Source organism: Mchenga conophoros, linkage group LG20 (assembly GCF_057382185.1).
Source record: "Mchenga conophoros isolate Kocher_MC1m ecotype Shallow Benthic linkage group LG20, M_conophoros_male_GT1.1, whole genome shotgun sequence".
NCBI classification, from domain to species: domain Eukaryota; kingdom Metazoa; phylum Chordata; class Actinopteri; order Cichliformes; family Cichlidae; genus Mchenga; species Mchenga conophoros.
The window spans coordinates 36297758-36319637 of NC_140545.1; the positions used below are offsets into that span (position 1 = coordinate 36297758).

The 21880-nt window shown below is 43.4% G+C and overlaps 1 protein-coding gene across 1 annotated transcript in view; it reads right to left on the reverse strand.

The window, feature by feature from the left end:
* LOC146551345 (L-rhamnose-binding lectin SML-like) overlaps positions 1-21880 on the reverse strand; it is a 125590-nt gene extending 103710 nt beyond the window's left edge. The window contains exons 1-13 of the mRNA XM_085260585.1: positions 21666-21880; positions 14022-14183; positions 13526-13558; positions 12272-12373; positions 11739-11832; positions 11480-11574; positions 11340-11384; positions 11113-11251; positions 10923-11020; positions 6391-6476; positions 5869-6000; positions 5467-5578; positions 5235-5294 (exon numbers count right to left, since the gene is read on the reverse strand). Of these exons, the coding sequence (XP_085116711.1) occupies positions 5235-5294; positions 5467-5578; positions 5869-6000; positions 6391-6476; positions 10923-11020; positions 11113-11251; positions 11340-11384; positions 11480-11574; positions 11739-11832; positions 12272-12373; positions 13526-13558; positions 14022-14055 (1030 nt within the window). The 5' untranslated portion in view covers positions 14056-14183; positions 21666-21880. The remainder of the gene's footprint in view (positions 1-5234; positions 5295-5466; positions 5579-5868; positions 6001-6390; positions 6477-10922; positions 11021-11112; positions 11252-11339; positions 11385-11479; positions 11575-11738; positions 11833-12271; positions 12374-13525; positions 13559-14021; positions 14184-21665) is intronic.

Below are 21880 nucleotides of genomic sequence, written 5' to 3' on the forward strand. Positions count from 1 at the left end.
ATCCGTAGCCAGTCTTGTTAATGATCTCACTGAGGGGGTTCAGGCCTATGCAGAACAGCAGTGGGGACAGAGCATCTCCTTGGTAGATCCCGCACTTGATGGTAACTTGTGCTATGGGCTTGGAGTTGGCCTCTAGTGTTGTACGCCACATCCCCATTGAGTTCCTGATGAAGGCTCTTAGGGTCCCCTTGATGTTGTACAATTCTAGGCATTCCAGTATCCAGCTGTGGGGCATTGAGTCATAGGCCTTCTTGTAATCAATCCAGGCAGTGCACAGGTTGGTCAGTCTGGTCTTGCAGTCTCGGCTGATTGTTCTGTCTACCAGTAGCTGGTGTTTTGCGCCTCTGGTATTCTTGCCAATTCCTTTCTGTGTCCCGCTCATGTATTGACCCATGTGCCTGTTCATCTTAGCCGATATGATGCCTGACAGGAGCTTCCATGTAGTACTGAGGCAGGTTATTGGTCGGTAGTTGAAGGGGACCGGTCCCTTCTTGGGGTCCTTGGGGATCAGGACCGTCCGACCTTCGGTTAGCCATTCCGGGTGTCTCTCGTTAACTAGCAGCTGGTTCATTTGTGCTGCCAGGCACTCGTGGAGTGCAGTCAGCTTCTTCAGCCAGTAGGCGGGAACCATGTCGGGCCCTGGTGCTGTCCAACTCTTCATACTGGAGACCCTTTCTTGGATATCTGCCACTGTGATGGTTACTGGACCCTGTTCAGGGAGGTCGCTGTGGTCTGCCCTCAGATCCTCTAGCCACTGAGCATTGCCGTTATGGGTTGCATCCTTCTCCCATATGCTCTTCCAGTATTGCTCTGTCTCCAGCCTCAGTGGTGCTGTTCTCATATTGTTCACCTGCCACTGAGAGTACACCTTGGCTGGTTCTGTGGAGAACCGCTCGTTTATTCTCCTGCATTCTATCTCTCTGGTGTACCTCCTCAAGCATCTAGCCAAGGCTGTGAGTCTTTGCTTGGCAGTTTCCAAGGCCTCAGGTATGGACAGCTTGCTATACTTCTTAGGTACCTTCTTTGTTGCACCTTTCTCCTTCTCCATTGAGGGTATTGCTCCTTGTGGCTGTTCAACTTATACCCCAGCATCTCACTGATCACATAAGAGCATAAGAGCCAAGTTGAGCACACAGCCCTGTGGCGTGGCCATGTTCAGGATCCGTGTGGAAGATGTCCAGCTCCCCATTCTCACCACCTAAAGCCTGTTGAAGAGAAAGTCTCTGATCCAGTGGCACAACTGTGTCGACAAACCCAGGTTACGAAGCTTTACAGCCAGCTGAACTGGGCTCACCATGATGAAAGCCAAGCTTAAGTCAACAAATAGCATCCTAAAATGAGAGTTGTGTTCAGGGTGGGTCAGGGCTTAATGCAGGGCTAATGCGACCACATCCTCTGTTGAACGGTTCCACATGTGTGCAAACTGATGTCTGTCCAGACCAACAGGAATGACGTCCTTGATCCCCAAATGTTGATTCTGTTCATCTGGACGTAGCGTTTTCAGTGGGTCGCTTTGTCACTCATCCAAGCAGTAGCGGTTTTTGATAGTGGCGACATGGGCGGTTGCCCAGGGCGGCATCGCGGTGAGGGTGGTATCACGGGCATCTCCAAAAAGAAGTTGCTCGTACTCATGCTGCCCCAACATCAGCCAGCGCATTTTGAAGTTGGCATAGGCACCGGTCGGTTTTCTGCCGCCCATTTGCTGGGTGTAAGGGCGCCCTCCGTTTGCGAGGTGCGCCTGCTGCTTGCGGCACAGGGAGGAGAGGGTGGGGCGACGGGGGATTCTCTGGCTGGAGCAGCAGCTAATAACCAACTCGCAAAATAAAACAAAATAAAAACAAACCAACAATCACGAAACCACCAGATGTTATGATACAGAGTTATGATTTGCACCAATGTTTTTTTTAAATTCTATAAAGTGAGCGCGAGAGCCCTCGGTGCGCCTGCTCGCTGCTGTGGTGAAGTCAAAGTAAACACTATTGTCATCTCCGCTACATTCAGTCCAGTTTATAGAGAGATGAGACGACCAGTTACAGTAGTGCAAGTAAACAAACAATAAATATAAGAAGAGTAAGAAAATAAATATACACTTTAGGACTCGGGGTAAAGGGATCAATAACAATTTAAAATTTACATTTTGATGATTTAAAGTCTCACACACAACCTGTCAAAAGGGGAGGGGTCAGCTGCTTCCAAATAGAGCACATTTCATTCATAATGTTTTAAATCCAAGCCCATTATGTATTCCTGATTTGAATCCTGGGTTAGGTTATGTTGTGGTGATCCTCGGGTTGGGGGATGGGTGCAAAATTAAAACCAATGGAAGGTGGACAAGACAAGTTTAAAGCCATCAGGTCTTCAGTTTAGAAAAACAAGAAAAAAAGAGGAGGGGAAACGAGCAAAAGATACAGGTAAGCAGATGTGTGATTGGATAATGGCAGGTTATCCTGGAACAATCAGAATCAGAATACTTTATTAATCCCTAAGGAAATTATGTGGGTTACAGTTGGTCCAAGAAGAAATTCTAAAAATAGTAACAGTAACAGACTAAACTTTGTTTGTTAGCCACTTGGCTATGATAGTAAACCGTAGAAACTGATGTAGCTTACTGAATCTTTTGGACTGTGTTCAGCACAATATTCACCCTCTGGAGTCCAGGGTATAATTGGCTGTTTTTGACTACTTTTGATTTTACCTCTATATTTCACCTTTAAAATATGTTTTTCTTGCCTTGTTTGGTATCATTATTTTCAGCACAACCTCAAATATCTGAAATTTGAGTTATTTTTTCATTTTGGCATACTATATTATATTATATTATATTATTATATATACACAATTGATCTAAATTCAGACAAAAAAATTCAAAATCCGAGTAGAAAAAGGTTGTATTTTTTACTGTAAAACCCACAAACATGTTTAACAAATCATTTTCATAACTTGAAATGCAAATAGAAATTGTACACTTCTAAAGATATGCACAAATTTTGCAAACAACAAAGTTATATGGTACTATTTACCTAAAAATGTGTGAATGGGTGGATGACTGGATATGTAGAGCGCTTTGGGGTCCTTAGGGACTAGTAAAGCGCTATATAAATACAGGCCATTTACCATTTAAAAATGCAGCCATGTCCTCAGGCGTTTTTTTATATAACCATTTAAATCTATTTACAGAACAATCAGCTGTGCTGCATCAAATAAGAAGGCACACAAATTATTTGTGCCAGTCCAAAAAAATAGTTTGTGTTCAGTATAAGACAGAAGATAACAGCACAGGCCTAAACCCTGCAGGTCTGACAGCAGGAGGTGCATCAGTCCAGTTTTCCATGTGGGAACAGCGTTTACACTGGAATCTGCCTTTTATGGCTTTTTTGGGGCAAATATGAATTTCAGCAGTCTCACTGACACACAATACAAAACAATAACTACACAACACACTAACTACAGCCTTCAAACACGCTAAACGTCACTAATGTCTCACATATGAAAACTTGCTCTCTCTCTTTTTTTCGCTCGCCCGCTTTCCGTTGCGGGTGTCACTCCTAAAAACTTCCCCTTCTGCCTAAACAACAAGTGACACATGTTGCCATATCATTTTTTTGATTGGCTGACATGTTAAAATCTAGCACAAATAGGGAAGGGGTGTTATTTCTTTTTCTTTTTTCTGTCATGGTCCTGAGTCCTTACTCAGTGATTTTGTGTTTAGTGTATTTATTGATGTTATTATTATTATTATTATTATTTATGGGCTGTTTTGTGTTTTGGGGTTTTGGATGCTGGGTTCCTGGGTTTGTGCTCCCCCTGTTGGTCCCTGGTGTTAGTGTTCCCCTGTCTCGTCAGGTTAATCAGGCCCAGCTGTGTCTCCCACCTGTGTGTGATTTCCCAGTGTGTCTCTGTGTATTTATAGTGTGTGTCTGCCTCTGTTCCTCGTCGCGTCGTCTGTGTTCATCCTCTGTGTCACCCTGTGTTTCTGCGTTGCTCCGTGAACCTCTCTGTGTCTCCACTATGTGCTCTCCCTGCAGTTCTCCTCTCGTGTTTCAGGTTTGCCATTCTATAGTTTAGTTTTCCCAGTTTAGGTTATCCTCAGTTCTGTTTTGCCATCCCCACTTTGTGTTCTGTCTTCTCTAATAAACCTCCCTGCTTCTCAAGTAAGTGCTGCAAAGTCCTCCTTCTCCGAACTTCACACGGCTGCAGCCCCAGTCGTGACATTTTCACTCGCAAGCGGAGAGTGTTTGCTAGCGCTGTCCGTAGAAAACGTCATTTTTACTGTTGTTCCCGCTGTAAACACCACTGTTTTGTTCAGAAAAAAACATTGTGTGTATTTTTTAGCATAACTCTGGTTTTACGTGGCCCATCGACACAATTCAAAAACTGGCGTATAGTTTGAAGACCGCAGTTTCGACCCAAGTTGAAATGGAGACTCTGAGTCGCTGCATCTTGTAGCTGTGTTGTCTTAAATTGGTCATGTGATTTTGATGCACCGGCGCGTCCGTCGACCCCAGAGGTTAATTAGCCATTGTCAGTTGTTTATTTGTTAAAATAACAGTTTTTACAGTAAAATATGTTAATGTACAATCCTTAATATATTTTATGTGTGGGTGTGGGGTGGGGTAGAGAGTACAGGGGACGGGGTGGGGAGGCCCCAGGGCACCAAACAGGCTAGGACCGCCACTGCATCCAAGTGACTTCTTCAGTCTCAGCTGACTGCAGGTTTCCCCATTCTTATAAACATACATTTGCATAATGAGTGAAACCAGCCCACTGAATAAACAATGGGCTGGGAGGTGTTGAGGTTTAAATTTATTATCTTAAATGTTTATATGCTGATTATATTGCTTCATATGAGAAAGGCCTAACTCTGAGTACACTCTGTGCCAAAAAAGTGCTGACAGGAAACTGCATGCTTTTGCAGAAGCGTGCTTTTACAGCTAGGAAGTGAAACCAGCTAGACTGTTTGAATTTTCTAAATTATATTCTATATTGTGTCACTTACACAAACCTGTGTGTGTGGCTTTACTAAATTATTTTCAGTATATTACACAAAGTGAGAATGAAATTAGGAAAACAGGTGAGACTGATTGCTGCTCAGGATATCTATTTATTCATGTTTATTGTGATAGGAAATCATATTGATCAATACCCTCCAGCAGTGATGTCATCGAGGCTTGACATCCTGCTGGAAGTGACATCAGCAGTGAGGCTGTGACATCATCATGTCAGATGTGTCAGACCTCTGACACAAACAGAAGAGCTGTTCCCTCGACATCCCACATCGTTGACATAATCTCGTCCTGTAAAGAATCAAAACAAAGAAATAAAATCAGAGGTCTGTGCTGTAAATGTTTTCTTCTTCTCTAATGTAAAAAGAACAAACACAGTTCTTATAAAGACCTAAGATCACATGACTTCAGTCAATATAAAAACCAAACACATTTCATCAACAGGCCCACTTTCAGTTTGTACCTCCACGGTTTATCTCCATACAATCTTGATCTCCTCCAGAGTTGTCAGGTTGTCCATTACCCCAGTTTGTGAAGTCAAACTGGGAACCATCACTCCACTTCCACACAGTTTCCTGGAAGAATAAAGTTCAGTTTGTTCTGATGTACTTTGATGCATCTATGCTGAGAGTGCAGACATGAGACCTCTTACACCACTCGAACACAACGAAGGTTCATTTTGTTTGTGCAGGTAAAAAATGAAAAGAAAAGTCAAGTCAACAGCAACATCTGTCTCCAGGAACAAAGTCCTGATTAATCAGTCTGTCACATGTTGACCTTTGAATCAAACTGATGAATATGAAGAGAAACATATGAAATATCAGAAACAGCTGCAGCTCATCCTCTTTATCTGTGAAACACTTACAGTCTCTCTGTTGCCTCCAACCCAAGCTCGTGTATATGACCCTGCTGCTGTGTAAATGAGCTTTCTGATGAAGGTGTACTCATCTGTGCTGTGGAATGAGGCCAGATTTCCACCGAGTGTCTGACAGGAACTCTGAGGAGGAAGATGAGGTGCACAGAAGATGAAAAGTGTGAGAATGCATTTAAAATCAAAGATAAAGTGAGTTTGATGAAGGCAGCAAAGAGAGAGCTGATGAATAGAAGAGACACGAGGAGGGAATGTTTGCTCTGAATTCTGAACATCACTGCATGAACATTACTGCACTGCATGTATCAGCATGAAGCTGTTAGTGCAGGGCTGTGACGCCGCAGCAATAATCAGCTAAGAACAGAAGTCCTGTGTATTTACTCATGCACTTCCAACTGTGTGTGAATATGAATATAAAGCAAGTCTTCTTTCACTGAATGATTCTCACAGCAGGAAGCTTTTTATATGTCCCACATATAACATGTACACATACAGCTGCTGTTATTTCTGATGTACCTTAGCATCAGTCCAGTTCTTCTGACTGCTATCAAAGATGAAACAGCGACCTCCAAACCAAGTCCAACCAGCAGGGCAGGAAGGAGCTGCAAAATAATTGTAAAGGTAGAAGGTCGATAATCAGATTAATAATTCCTCAAAAGACAAAGAAAATACCTAGCCGTGTTCCACTACTGAGTCTATTTGAATTTAAGCTGATGAGGTTCATTTGACATTATTCCTTCTGCGATACCTGGTTACAGACTCAGCACTCTATGCCTTCATAGCCACCTTGGATGACTTCCACTACATCACTTTGAATGCTATACTTCCAACTTTCACACAGTATGTCGTCTGTTTTACCAGCTGAGAGAGAACTTGTTATGAGGCAACAGGCAGATACGTTGTGAGCCCCACAGGACACTGAGTGTATCAGTGATTACATAACCATCTGCTCAGACTCCATTATCTCAGCTCGGACTATACATTGTTATTCGGATAACAAGCCGTGGGTGAAAGAACATCACAGCTCTCCTCAACGATAAAAAGAGGGCCACAGAGAGGAGGTGGAAAGGGTTTCGTTTTTATTGAAGGGCACGATCAGAGAGGCTATGGACAGTTGCAGGAGAAAGCTGGAGTGGGAACTCCAGCAGAACAACATGAGAAAGCTCTGGAGTGGCATGAAGATATGTCTTTGTAGGTTCTCAGTCACCCAGGTCACGGTAGTCTAAGGAGCTTGAAAAGTCCTGAAAAGCGTCACTGGACTCACGCCATTCAAAAGCAGAGCTGAGGGCCAACAGGTTGAATTTGTTCTTCTACAGATTTGACACTGCAGCTAACGCTCACCCCCCGACTGACTTAACTGTAGTCAGCCTACAGTCCAAAGCCACACCACTCTCTCTCCCTCTTTCTCCTCATTGCACCTGAGCATACTGTGAAAGTCCTGACACTCCTGCTCCACCTGTAACTTTTACCTAGGACCAGGTTCAGAGACAAATGAACGACTCCACTAAAAAAGCCTGAAAGACCAGACAGGGCGAGTCCCGGTGTCCTCGAGGCCTGTGCACCAGTGCTGTGGAAGACGTCATCCCTCTTTCCTGTACCAAACACGCTCAGTCGTGTCTACGCCCACCTGGACCAACCGGTGAGCACTGGGAGGGTCGTGTTTTTTGACTATCCAGTGCATTCAACACCATCAGGCCGACCCTCCTGGGTGATAAACTGATAGTGATGCAGGTAGATGCCTCTGCGGTGTCCTGGATTGTTGATTACCTGACAGGAAGACCACAATATGTGCGTCTTCAACACTTTGTGTCTGACAATGTGATCAGGAACACAGAGGCAACACAAGGGACCATGCTCTCCCCTCTTCACTTTCTACGCCACAGACTTCAGCCACTGCACAGAGACCTCCATCTTCAGAAGGTTGCTGATGACTCTGCAGCGGTTGGATGCATCAGTGAGAGTGATGAGATGGAGTACCAGGCTGTGGTCGACTCCTCTGTCACATGGTGCGAGCAGAATCATCTGCAGCTCAGTGTGACAAAAGCCCTGATTGTGGACTTTAGGAGGACCAGGAAAGCTGCGACCTGTGTTTCAAACCAGGGGGTCAACGTGGACACGGTGAAGGACTATAAATACCTCAGAGTACACATTAAATAAACTAGACTGGGTACTCTACAGTAAGGCCAGAGATATCTGTATTTTCTGCGTCTTTTAGTGTGTTTTGGACAGTGCTCAGGATTTTCTATCAGTCTGTTGTGGCCAGTCCTGTCCTCTATGCTCTTGCATGCTGGGACAACAGGTTGAGGTTCACAGATGCTAACAGACTAAATAAACTGATCTGCAAGGCCAGTAATGTTGTGGGGATGGAGCCGGACTCCCTTAAGGTGGTGTCTGAGACGTGGATGTTGTCCAAGAGAAGGACGATGTTGGACGACACCTCCCACCCACTCCACGACATGCTGGCCAGTTAAAGAGCCAGCACGGAAGCCCACACGCAGAATAGGTGAGAACAATACCAGGAACTCAGGGAAACCGACTGGATGATGAGGATGATTAGAAACCGGTAAGAACACAGCTGAACTAACTAATGAGAAACTGGGAAGTAGAAATGAACAAAGTACACACAGACAAAAGGCTAACACAATAAAACAGGAAACCAACATGAAAACTAAACACTGACAGAAGACCAAACTGAAAACGCTGGGTCAGCGGCCCAGGAACCCTGACAGTGGCGCTGTAACATAGTAACTGGATGGCTCTGTTTTTTAATCAGCTTATAACAACACATTATAAATAAACTGTGACAACATTGCTCATAACACACCTGGTTATGAGGAATCCATAATCCAGTTATTTGAGCAGAACTTATTGAGATACGCCTGCACCAATCCATCGATGTGCGTCATTAAATGTAGAACATCCTGATGGTGTTACTTTACAGGGCGCACACAGCTGAAAACGTTAAACTGTGACTGTCACCAGTTAACATGGGCGTGTTTCTTAAATCAGCAGCAGGTGTTCAACAGCTGACGGAGTGAACATGTCACGTCCCCGTGTCTACCCAGCCGGCCCCGCAAGGCTACATGTGTATTGTTTCTCTCTCACTCTCTCCTCACCGCTCTGCCTGGGCGGAGCTCACTGTGGGCTCCCATCCTTGGCCCACACACCTGTTCGCAATTAAGCTGCCATTATCTTCCCCCCATTTAAGGCCGGGACGCTGTGCTTCTGGTCGCTGGACGGTTGTGCGAGATTGATTGTCCCCTTTCACCAGGCACGTGCAGAGGGGGGGGGGGGGGGTGGGAGGGGCTTGAGCACCCCCCCTTTCCTGATGGGTGCCCAAAGTGCCCTTGTGTTTGTAATGTTTGTGTGCGTGCGGAGTCCTGTCTGTGCCCCTCAACAATAATGTTTAACTATTAATCCCATTTTTACTAAATAAAAGGATCTGGCTTGCATCAGACCTGGGCGGTCCAGAGCTGTAGGAGAAACACAAATTAACTCAGAGAGGCAGACTGATGCAGCAAAGCCATGAAGTATGGTGAACAGCGTACACTGTACTCTATAGCACCCAGGAGTATTAGCTTATTATGTACACGTTGGTCAGTTGTCTTGTGGCAACTGACGAATTGAAACAAATGAGCGTGCTGTGCGTAACAATGCGACAAACATTACCTGTCCTCTTATTAACTGCACAAGTAGTGCTGGTCATAGCTGCTTGCTGACTGGGTAAGGCTGTCATGGGTCTGTAGCTCTGTCACCGTTTTAGGGAACATACTTAGTTTTAAACACGGGCGTTTTTAGCTCATATATAGCCCAAAGGAATCAAAGCACCCCAAAGATGTCTTACTTTTTTTGACAATATTTGCTGTTTGTGTGACACACTACTAAAAATAGAAAAACCATACAGTACTTGGTTGAGACGTAATATTCTAAAGACAAACGTATAAATCCCCCCCCAAAAGAAATGGTTTGTTCCAGCTCGCCTCTCCCCTGCTCTGCTCTAGCGCCCTTTCTGCCAGAGAGATGGTGGCTGAGACGCAGCAGAGCGGAGGTGTGAGCGCCTGGCTTAACCTTCAGTTACTCTTTATATAGTTAGATAGGAGTCAGACCATGTTTCAGTAAAGCATTACACCAGGTAACCTGCAGTGTTGAAAACCTGTTTTCCGACGATGTTTGCTACCCTACAATCAGAGCTGGACTGGCCATCCGGTATGCCCGATGGTGATTTTTCGTTTTTATGGGCCGATGGGGTTTTTTTCTTTTTTTTTTTGTTGTTGTAACAGTATAAACAATGAAAGCTGGTGGATTGGCAGATTTGTAAAAATAACTCAGTTGTTTGGTGGTGGCTGTGGCAGAGCTTCCAGCAGGTGGATGAGGGAAAGGGGAGGCAGGAGGAGAGACCCGAGGAGGCCGCCGGTCCGAGTGTCAGGTGAACTGAACTTCAGGTAAGAAGTTATGACCTGCAGTCTATCTGGGTCAGATATAAACCAAGTTTAGGTGGAGTTTATTTTAGCTGTGCTGACTTTTTACAGTCAGTTACAATAACTCGTACTAGCTAGCATGACGGGGTTTCTATACAGCTGGGTGGGTGCTGTGATGTTACTGATAGTGAACTTTATTTTATTCATAAGGTTAGTTAGTAGAGTTGCCAATCGTCTCGCATTCAGAGGAAATATTACGAAAGTACGAAGTACGAATAAAAGTACCTTTTGTTCGTTCAAATGACTTTGTAAACACTTTTTGAATTCTGTTTTTAAATGTCAGCTGATTTTAATTTTAAATGTCACTTTGATTGGTTTTATTTTTATTTTATCATTATTTTATAATATTTGTATTTATTTGATGATTAAATCACGAGGTGTTCACTCAGGATCTAAAACAAACTGACGAAATCTTCGTGACTGATGATTTTCTGTTGATTCTTTTCAGCACAGAAAGGTTCATCTTTTAAAAATGATGAAGAATTTTCATTTTCATTCACTTCAAAAACAAGTCTGAATGTACCGACCCTAAAAGATTTTCTTTAGAAGTTTATTATTTGAGTTACTTACCCTTACAAGTGTAAAACACCTCCAGGTACTTATAAGTGCCACCACACGGGTCGCCTGGGCTCGTTGCTTCAACAGTACAGCTGTTTTTCCCATTACAGCTGTGAACGCAGGTCAAAGGTGAATCAGCAAAAATTCACTGCATCATCTGAGAGAAGATGGAGAGCTGAAGAAACAGAGTCAGCATCTGTACCTGGTAGTTACATAGTTCATGCTTCCTGGCCAGGTGCAGTGAACATTTTGGAGCTGAGAGACAGGACGTCCATGAGAGCACGTGGTCTTGTCACGGCGACCATAATTCGCCCAGGAGACGACTATAACCTGTCCTTCATCTGAGGAAGAGTTCATAGAGTCAAACTGTAACCATGGTGATATTTTTACTGCAGGAAACGTACAAAGACATAGAAGCTGTGTTCTCACCACACTGAAGGTTTGCCTGAGATCCTTCACATATTACACTTTGGCCTGAAACAGACACAGATCCCATAGAAACTGTAATCATTCATGTACAGATTGGGTTCATCAGTCATTTCTAATCACAGGTTTAACAGAGTCGTTACGTGGGAAGCAGTCGTAGGTGGTCTCCAGGTATTTGCAGACTCCAGGATCATAAGTAATGTTTGACTTTATGTCACACTCGGTTTTTCCATCACAGCTGCAGGGAGACAGAAACAGCTGGTTTTCAGCTCAAAGATATGAAACAAGTTACTTTCAGGTGATCATTTACTTCCTGTTAGTTTGAGTAAAGCTGTTCAACAGGTTTTAGTTTGTTTCTTCTTTTGAATCAAAGGCTCACTTCTACCATCCCACAGTGCTCACCTGTTCCTCACGTTGTTCACAGCGTCACCGTGAGAGCAGATTACTTCACCTCCACATCTGTACTCAGCTGACCTCACAATGATCATTCCACCCACTGTTATACAGACACAGTATGAGAGAAAAGGAACAACTCAACACAACATGCAATAATCCAGGTTTCAGGCTTCAGTTTCAGACTCAGATGCTGCAGATCCATAAATAATGAGGATTGTACCTCTGTACACCACCACAGTGGATATTACATTAACTCTGATCAAGGAGGAAACTTTAAGTCAGTGTTTTTGTTTCTAATCTACATCAAATGTTTCTGAACTTTTATACACAGTCCAACATCCTCAGAGCTTTTTTAAAGAATAAATGCACTGTTGGTTTGTTGATCAGGAAAATACAATTTAAACTGGAAATAATCAGCTGTGCATAAAAAGGCTGTAAACTATAAACAGTTCATCCAATACTTGTTAAGTTTGTTGAATTTAGCCTGAGAGTCTGAATTTGATCTGCAGTGAATTCTTGGACACTATTTTCCATCTTACCACAGCTCAGGCGATGAACACTGAGGCCGTTAGAGGTGACCACTCTCCCTGTGGATATGGGGGTCACAGGAGGAGGAACGGAAACTTGAGCTCTGATAAAGCCTGAAATAAAAATAAATTGTACATTTCTGATAAATTAATGGGGAATGTGTTGATCATTTTCTTGCTGAAGGTGAAGCTACAGCTGGTCCCTCATCTTACTTTAGTTTTCCCTGATGGATGTGAAACACGGTTAGTGTCAGCGAAGCTTACAGTAACCTCTGTCTGCTGAAGCTGCTGGCTGATTTAGCTCCAGGGTGGACAACAAAGATCACAGTTTGTAAAGAGTGCAGAGACATAATATCTATCATGTTATTATATATCTATATTCAACATTGCATCAATACATTTGTCAAAAAATGTCTCTCTGTGCAAAATGGGTTCAAAAACATAAACAGCTGTGGGATCCTGTTAGTCAGTGATTTGAACCGAGGGAACAAATCGTGGCAGGATCAGCCTGATGCTATTTGTATCCTGCTGTAACTTTACTGTATAAAGAGCAAACATCTCCAACATGTCAGGAGCAGTTAGTCATTACAACAAGTGTTTGAACTAAAGATCAAGAATGTGGGATCCTGTTTGTCTGTGATTTGAAGAGCCCAGCGCTGCTCCCGACGCAGGGAAACCAGTTCTGCAGGGAGACCGACCTCAGCACCTGTGCAGGTGAAGCCAAAGGGCAGATTTGCTTCACCATATTTTCTCGTCTTTGGCTCAGAATGAAGTTGGTTTGGAAACTTATTCAGCGATGCTTCATCTCCTGCTTTGCGTTTCTGTGGCCGCCCCGTGCTAGCAGTGTCCAAGCGTTTTGTATCCCCCCCCCCCTTTTCATACCCCCCTGCAATGGCTCTGTGCCCCCTCCTAGGGGGCGGACCCCACACTTTGAGAAGGTCTGCTTTAAATCAAAATTGATTTAAAGGATTGCAATCCAAAGCCTCTATCCCTGATTTCCTCACATGTCAACAAGGAGCCCCACAACATCCAGAACCCCCCCCACCCGCCCAGCAGCCACCAGACAGGGTTCATTTCATTTTCACTGGGAACAGAAATAAGATTTTAAAAAGGTGTGTGTGAAGGATAGAGTTTAGATTTTAGATCACACAAATACAATATTTAGTAGTTACAGACAGAAGAAGAAGAGGTGAGCTCTAATAATGAGAAAGTTCACAGAAAGGCTCTTTGTGACCAGAATATAAGAAGCAGTAAAACAGCATTTACCTGAAGTGATGAGTGAACAGGTTGCTGCCAGCACTGAAAGAGACAGAAAGAAAGCTCAGTGTCAGACTGTGTGTTTGATATCAAGTTGAATTCACCTCAAAACATGAAACAGAAATGAAAAGCAAACAGGAGAAAGCTGCTGCTTTCATTCACACCTGGATTCTTTGGAAACTCTTTCTAAACAGCAGATTTCAATGACACATTTATTCTCTTCATCTTTCCAACTTTTGTCAATAAACTTATTTGTGTTGACAGTTTGACTTCAACTCTTCAAAGTAAATGATCAGCCATGAATTGCTCTCAGGACTCTGTGAAGCCTAACTGTCCTGCTGAGGTGATGCAAACATGTATTTAGGATGTTAGATGAACTGATCCAATAAAGCAGAAAGAAAAGCATGTCACAGTACAGCACAGTGGAAAGCTAGAAAAGGATTAGACTGAACATGTGCAGCTGATTTCATGTATAAATAAAGGATGATCAGTGTGTTGTACTCACACAGTGTGCTGCTGAGTCCGGAGCAGAGCATCATGTTAGGAGATCTGGATTACAGTGAAGAGCTGATGGAGGATCAAACACAGAGCTGCTGGATTCACTCTGTTTCAGTAACACCTGTGATGTACATGCAAAGCACAGCCAATGGAAAAGCAGAGTATCCTCCTTCTCACGTGCAGGATGTTGGATGTTTGGAATGGAAAAAGTATGAGAAAAAGAAAAAACCAGGATGTGAATAAACAACATGTAAAACAGGGTGCAGCAGGAACACAGCAGGAATATATTTGTATGGAAAATATTCATATTTACATGGAACATCTCCACATGTCTCTCTGGTCAGAGACCACAAACGAGACAGTGTTTGTGATGCTGAGTCAACAGTATTATATTGTAAGTGTTTAAAGAGAGGTTTCCATTGACTGTGACTGTGTGAAGAACTGTTGAAAGTTCCTGAACAACACAACATGCCATTGTATGGCAGCTGCACCATTGTACACTATCTCTACTTTTAACTTTCCTTTTTGCTAAAGCATATAGTTGGGACCAAACACTCCAGGAACAACAAGTAGGCCTGCAGAGCGAGAGCGAAGTGCTCTAATAGGGTGATATGGTACCACAAGGTCATTAAGATAAGATGGGGCCTGATTATTTAAGACCTTGTATGTGAGGAGCAGGATTTTACATTCAATTCTGGATTTAACAGGGAGCCAATGAAGGGAAGCCAATACAGGAGAAATACAGCATTTTGGATTAACTGAAGGCTTTTCAGTTAATCTGCTTCATGCATGGAGAGGGAGACATAGTCTAAGAGTTCTTCTGTCTCCTACTACCTGAACTGGGTCGAGGAACATCCTGGGACAGAGCTTATCCACCCGCTTCCTCTCAGCTGTAGATAAGCTGCTGTTCCAACAAACAACAACATAGAAGATGGCCGACAGCACCAGAGAGTCTAAAAAGGTCTTCAGGAGTTCCCCCTGCACTCCAAAAGATCTCAGTCTCCTCAGCAGGTAGAGTCTGTTCTGACTCCTGACTCAGTGTTGTCTTAAAGACATTCCTGCAATTTAATTGGCTACAAAGAGCTAGGTTGATCTGCATACCCAAGAAGTATGCGATGCCTTGTAACGATACCTTGAAGAAGCATTTAAAATATAAACAGAACTGGTCCCAGCGTGGAACCCTGAGGAACTCCATTATTAACCTGAGAATGTGAAGAAGGCAAATTGGAGTCTGTTAGACAGACATCACTGAAGTCACTGCGGTGCAGAAACTTTAATACCTACTGCATGCTCTGATCTCTGTAGTAAAAGTTCATGGTCATCAGTATTGGTATCAGTATTTTTTTCACTCTAATAGTTAAGATTTTATTTGTGAAGAAATTCATGAATTCGTTAATAGCTGAGATTAAAGGAATGTTTGGAGCTCTGTTTGTCATCCTGGCTACAGACTCAAGTTTAGGGATGGGTATCGTTTAGGTTTTATCCGATACCAGTGCCAAACTGGTACTTTTGAAACGGTGCCGGTGCTTAAAGAATGGAGAACACAAACTTTGTCCAAAAACCTCTTCAGCTGTTTCCCACTTTTTCTTTGGTCATTTTAGCCTTTTTGGCCAGGGTGAAGGGAGTATCTGCCATCAAACAAGAGGACAGCCGCATGTAGCTATGATGATGTTTGCTCGTTCACCTTACATGCATTAATGTAATAACGTGGTTAGCCTACTCAACGTAAATTACACACGAACAACATGAAGCTACTCACGCAGAGAAGAACGGCTGCTGCTGCATCATCATCCTCATCATTTCTGCTACACTGGCAGGGCTAGGGGCCAGGACTCTCCTCTTCGGGTTTTTGGGGGATGTTGCTAACTCCGGGTCAGATAACAGGCACCACACCCGCAGTAGATGTGCTCGGTGTGAGGTCTGGCAGCAAGCTATCAAATACGGCGCATTTCTCGGCTTTTAAAAAAAATGCTATGCGTCACCAGGTGTTTCATTGGATTCGAGGTGTTACCTCCTTTGACAGTATCACAGTATCAGCTTAAAGCACTTGTTGCTGCTGAGTTTGCATCTTTTGCTGTGAAGTATAGCAGGACTTTGACCGCTTCGCCTTGGGCATTTTTAATCTGTAGCTCTGCTCTAAAAGAACGGACGTACCTGGGCCCGCCTACTACGCTCACAAAGGTAAAATGATTGGCTAGAATCTAAAGTGTCTGACATCTCAGGGGGGAAAAAAGCACCGAAATGTGCGCTGCTTTTCGGTCTGGTTACTACCGTTTATGTCAGAACTGATACCGGGACCCATCCCAACTCAAGTTTGTTCTTATTTTCTTAAAAATCAGTGATGAATAGTGAAATGTTCTAGCTTTACTGAGAGCCTTTTTTAATAGAGTCACTTGGAGTGATTATTTTTCCAGGATAAATGATGATCATCTAAATTAGTAAGATGCCATTTCTGGACTTCCTGACCAACCATCCCTTTAACGTTAACTAGTAATGACTTCATGAACTTCTTCACAAATAAAATTTTTATCATTAGAGAAAAAATTACCAGTAATCATCCCACAGATGTAATATTATCTACAGCTACTCTTAGTACCATTGATGTTAAGTTAGACTCTTTTTCTCCAATTGATCTTTCTGAGTTAACTTCAATAATTACTTCCTCCAAACCATCAACCTGTCTTTTAGACCCCATTCCTACAAAACTGCTCAAAGAAGTCCTGCCATTAATTAATTCTTCGATCTTAAATATGATCAACCTATCTCTAATAATCAGCTATGTACCACAGGCCTTCAAGCTGGCTGTAGTTACACCTTTACTCAAAAAGCATCTCTAGACCCAGCAGTCTTAGCTAATTATAGGCCAATCTCCAACCTTCCTTTCATATCAAACATCCTTGAAAGAGTAGTTGTCAAACAGCTAACAGATCATCTGCAGAGGTTTATTTGAAGAGTTTCAGTCAGGTTTCAGAGCTCATCACAGCACAGAAACAGCTTTAGTGAAGGTTACAAATGATCTTCTTATGGCCTCTGACAGTGGACTCATCTCTGTGCTTGTCCTGCTAGACCTCAGTGCAGCGTTCGATACTGTCGACCATAATATCCTATTAGAGCGATTAGAACATGCTGTAGGTATTACAGGTACTGCACTGCAGTGGTTTGTATCATATCTATCTAATAGACTCCAGTTTGTGCATGTAAATGGAGAGTCCTCTTCACACACTGAGGTTAATTATGGAGTTCCACAGGGTTCAGTGCTAGGACCAATTCTGTTTACATTATACATGCTTCCCTTAGGCAGCATCATTAGAAGACATAGCATACATTTACACTGCTATGCAGATGACACCAGCTCTATCTGTCCATGAAGCCAGATAACATACACCAATGAGTTAAACTGCAGGAATGTCTTAAAGACATAAAGACCTGGATGGCCGCTAACTTTCTGCTTCTTAATTCAGATCAAACTGAGGTTATTGTACTCGACCCTGAAAATCTTAGAAATATGGTATCTAAGCAGATTCTTACTCTGGATGGCATTACCTTGGCCTCCAGTAACACTGTGAGGAACCTTGGAGTCATTTTTGACCAGGACATGTCCTTCAACGCACATATTAAACAAATATGTAAGACTGCTTTCTTCCATTTGCGCAACATCTCTAAAGTTAGAAATATCCTGTCTCAGAGTGACACTGAAAAACTAGTTCATGCATTTATTACTTCCAGGCTGGGCGACTGTAATTCATTATTATCAGGAAGTCCTAAAAACTCCCTGAAAAGCCTTCAGCTGATCCAAAATGCTGCAGCAAGAGTCCTGACAGGGACTAGAAAGAGAGAGCAGATTTCTCCTGTTTTGGCTTCCCTTCATTGGCTTCCTGTTAAATCCAGAATTGAATTCAAAATCCTGCTCCTCACATACAAGGTCTTAAATAATCAGGCCCCATCTTATCTTAATGACCTTGTAGTACCATATCACCCTATTAGAGCGCTCCGCTCTCGCTCTGCAGGCCTACTTGTTGTTCCTAGAGTATTTAAAAGTAGAATGGGAGGGAGAGCCTTCAGTTTTCAGGCCCCTCTTCTGTGGAACCAGCTTCCAGTTTGGATTCGGGAGACAGACACTATCTCTACTTTCAAGATTAGGCTTCAAACTTTCCTTTTTGCTAAAGCATATAGTTAGGGCTGGACCAGGTGACCCTGAATCCTCCCTTAGTTATGCTGCAATAGACGTAGGCTGCCGGGGATTCCCATGATGCATTGAGTTTTTCCTTTCCAGTCACCTTTCTCACTCACTATGTATTAACAGACCTCTCTGCATTGAATCATATCTGTTATTAACCTCTGTCTCTCTTCCACAGCATGTCTTTATCCTGTCTTCCTTCTGTCACCCCAACCAATCACAGCAGATGGCCCCGCCCCTCCCTGAGCCTGGTTCTGCCGGAGGTTTCTTCCTGTTAAAAGGGAGTTTTTCCTTCCCACTGTTGCCAAAGTGCTGCTCATAGGGGGTCATATGATTGTTGGGTTTTTTTCTCTGTATCTATGAAGCGCCTTGAGGCGACTTATGTTGTGATTTGGCGCTATATAAATAAAATTGAATTGAATTGAATTGAACCGCCCCCAACATGTCCGGCTGGATAACCGCTGCTCATCTACAATCACGATGAACACCGGTGTACCACAAGGCTGTGTGATGAGCCCTTTCCTCTACTCCCTCTTCACCCACAACTGCAGACCTGCTGATGGTTCCAACACCATCATTAAGTTTGCAGATGACACCACGGTGATTGGCCTCATCAGTGACAACGATGAGGCCGCCTACAGGGAGGAGGTGGATCGTCTGGCTGAGTGGTCCGACAGAAACAACCTGCTGCTTAACACCGAGAAGACCAAGGAGCTCATCGTGGACTACAGGAGGAATGCTGACCCACATCCACCCATCCACATTAAGGGGACGGCTGTGGAGCGTGTGAGTAGCTTCAAGTTCCTGGGAGTCCACATCTCCGAGGATCTCACCTGGACGACCAACTGCTCCCAGCATCACATGGACTCTTCACCCTCCTGCCCTCTGGGAGGCGCTACAGGAGCCTCCGGACTAAGACCACCAGGTACCGGAACAGCTTCTTCCCCACAGCTGTCAGACTCCTGAACTCTGCCTCCTGACATCTGACCCACGTTAAACTCATGGACTGGACATACACACACCCACAATGGACAACTGTACCCTCAAACACAATAATAACATGGACTGAACCACCACTCACAACCACTAGCACTTTATATAGCCTCTGTAGAAACTATCCACATATCTCACTGATCTTAACTGCACTACTGTATAGCTCTGTGTAAATAATCATTCTGTACATACGATAATTTTTAATCCTACAACTGTTTATAACCTGCATAGTTCACATTTCTGTATAGCTGTATATCTCAGATTTCTGTATAGTTTTTTATTTCATATTTATATCCTGTTCATAGCCTGTACTCACTACAGCCTGTACATACTTATAGTTATAGGCAAGGCAAGGCAAGGCAAATTTATTTGTATAGCACAATTCAACAACAAGGTGATTCAAAGTGCTTTACAGAGACATTAGAAACAAAAACAAATAAAAAGCATGATTTAAAATTGATTAAAACAAGCAAACAAACAAAGTAACTAAACACACACATTTCACACCTGTTCGCGCGATCTGAACCCTTATCGTAAGGGGAGCTACCAGTCCTTCTGTGGACGAGCTACTTTCTATTTTAAATTCCCTGAATTTAAAATACTCTCTAGACCCAGTTGGGGAGCTACCCAGAGCTCTAAACCCACATGAATCCCATATTCATAACATACTTCATACCGTGTACATTATAACATACCATAATAGACCCATTTCTGTAATATACTCACATATCTATATTATTGCTAATATATATTGTAATATATCTATATCACTAAAGAACTTCTGGATGGATGCAAACGGCATTTCATTGCCCTGTACCTGTGCATGTGCAATGACAATAAAGTTGAATTCTATTCTATTCTATTCTATTTCCTTTCACCATTAAAACCCAGAATCCAGGATGTCAGGCTTGAACTGAAGACTCATCTTCTATTGTTGGAAACTCACATGTTAAGCATGACAATCACATAACAGGGCAGGAGTGAAGCAAATCGAATACGAGGACTGTCTGAGACCACACAGAGGAGAGAACAGTATTGAGGGACAACACGAAATTAAGAAACGAAATGAAATTTCATGTGTGTTGCAACCGTATCCTGTGCTGCTCAGCCTGAAGCAGAGCAGCATGTTAGAATATCTGGATTCCAGTGAGGAGGACTCTGTTTACACTGTTTGGATTAAAGCTGTAATTTATTTTAAAAACATGTAAAACACAACAATGAGAACATTTTCCTTTGCAGACCAAACATAGAGTTAACAGCACTAAATGAAAGGTTACATAAACTTGGCTCTGCTCACTTTAACATGATGCAAATTACCTGAAGAACAAAGGAGCAGAGCCTTACAGGAAACCAGAATATTTCACCAGAAATGAAATCAGGGACACGCCGGCCATGATGTGCCCACATCCCCCTTCACCAAACACACCCACGGTTGGATCACGAGACCCTGAATCCTCCCTTAGATAAGCTGCAATATTAGGTGTTATTAACCTCTGTCTCTCTTCCACAGCATGTCTTTATCCTGTCTTCCTTCTCTCACCCCAACCGGTCGCAGCAGATGGCCCCGCCCCTCCCTGAGCCTGGCTCCTCCAGAGGTTTCTTCCTGTTAAAAGGGAGTTTTTCCTTCCCACTGTCGCCAATGTGCTTGCTCATAGGGGGTCATATGATTCTTGGGATTTTCTCTTTTTACCATAGGATCTACTTTACAATATAAATTGCCTTGAGACGACTGCTGTTGTGATTTGGCGCTGTATAAATAAAATGTATTCAAACTCAACTGAATTGAAAGCTGAAGGCTCTGCTTCCCATTGTATGGAGCAATCACATGTGAACCAGCAGTCTGAGAGCGAAGTGCTCTATTTGTCATACGGCACTGTAAGGTCATTAGGATAAGATGGGGCCAGATTATTCAGGACCCACAAAGTCACTTGGAGGGATTATTTTTCCTGGTTAAATGATGATCTTCTAAATGAGTGAGATGCCATTTCCTGTGCAGCTTTTTCCAAGACTCTTTTTAGTTGTCGTGCAATGTTTAAATCCTGTGATCTACATGCAAACCCATTGCCAGCTGACGGTAATAGACAGGGTGCGGCAGGAGTACAGCTGGGAACACATTTATATGGAAAATATTCTGATTTGCATTGAAAATCTTTGTTCTAACTCACAAAGGTGAAAGTGTTTCGGTCCATGGGTCGAAAGGTGACCTTCCTGAGTGCAAACATATGCAAACATCTGTTAAAGAGTGGACTCAGGCGCGGAGCTCAGAAATAAAGACAGTGCGTTTATTTACAGTGCAGCAAGGTGACAACAGTTCAAATGTGCAACAATGGTGATAGTGCGTCCTTCCTTCCGTGTAAGCCCGTGCGTGGTAGTGAGTGCTTCCTTTGTGTCCGTGAATCCTCCGTCAATCCCTGGGTGAACACACACACGACAGCAGAATGAGTACGTAGCTCAGACACGCTAGCGGCTCGAAAACACTACCAGGCTTAGTGCAATACTCCAGCGCTGTCTGTCGCTCAGCCACACCATCAAGTAGCCCTGCCGAAGGTGGTAGTAGATTGGCAACAGCCGGTGGATTGATTGCAGGTGCGGCAGCTCCGGGCGACAGCACTTCCGGGTCGGAGGTAGCCTGTTGCTAGGTTACCTCCTAACACATAAGAGCGGAGAGACACATACACACGCACACAAATATACAC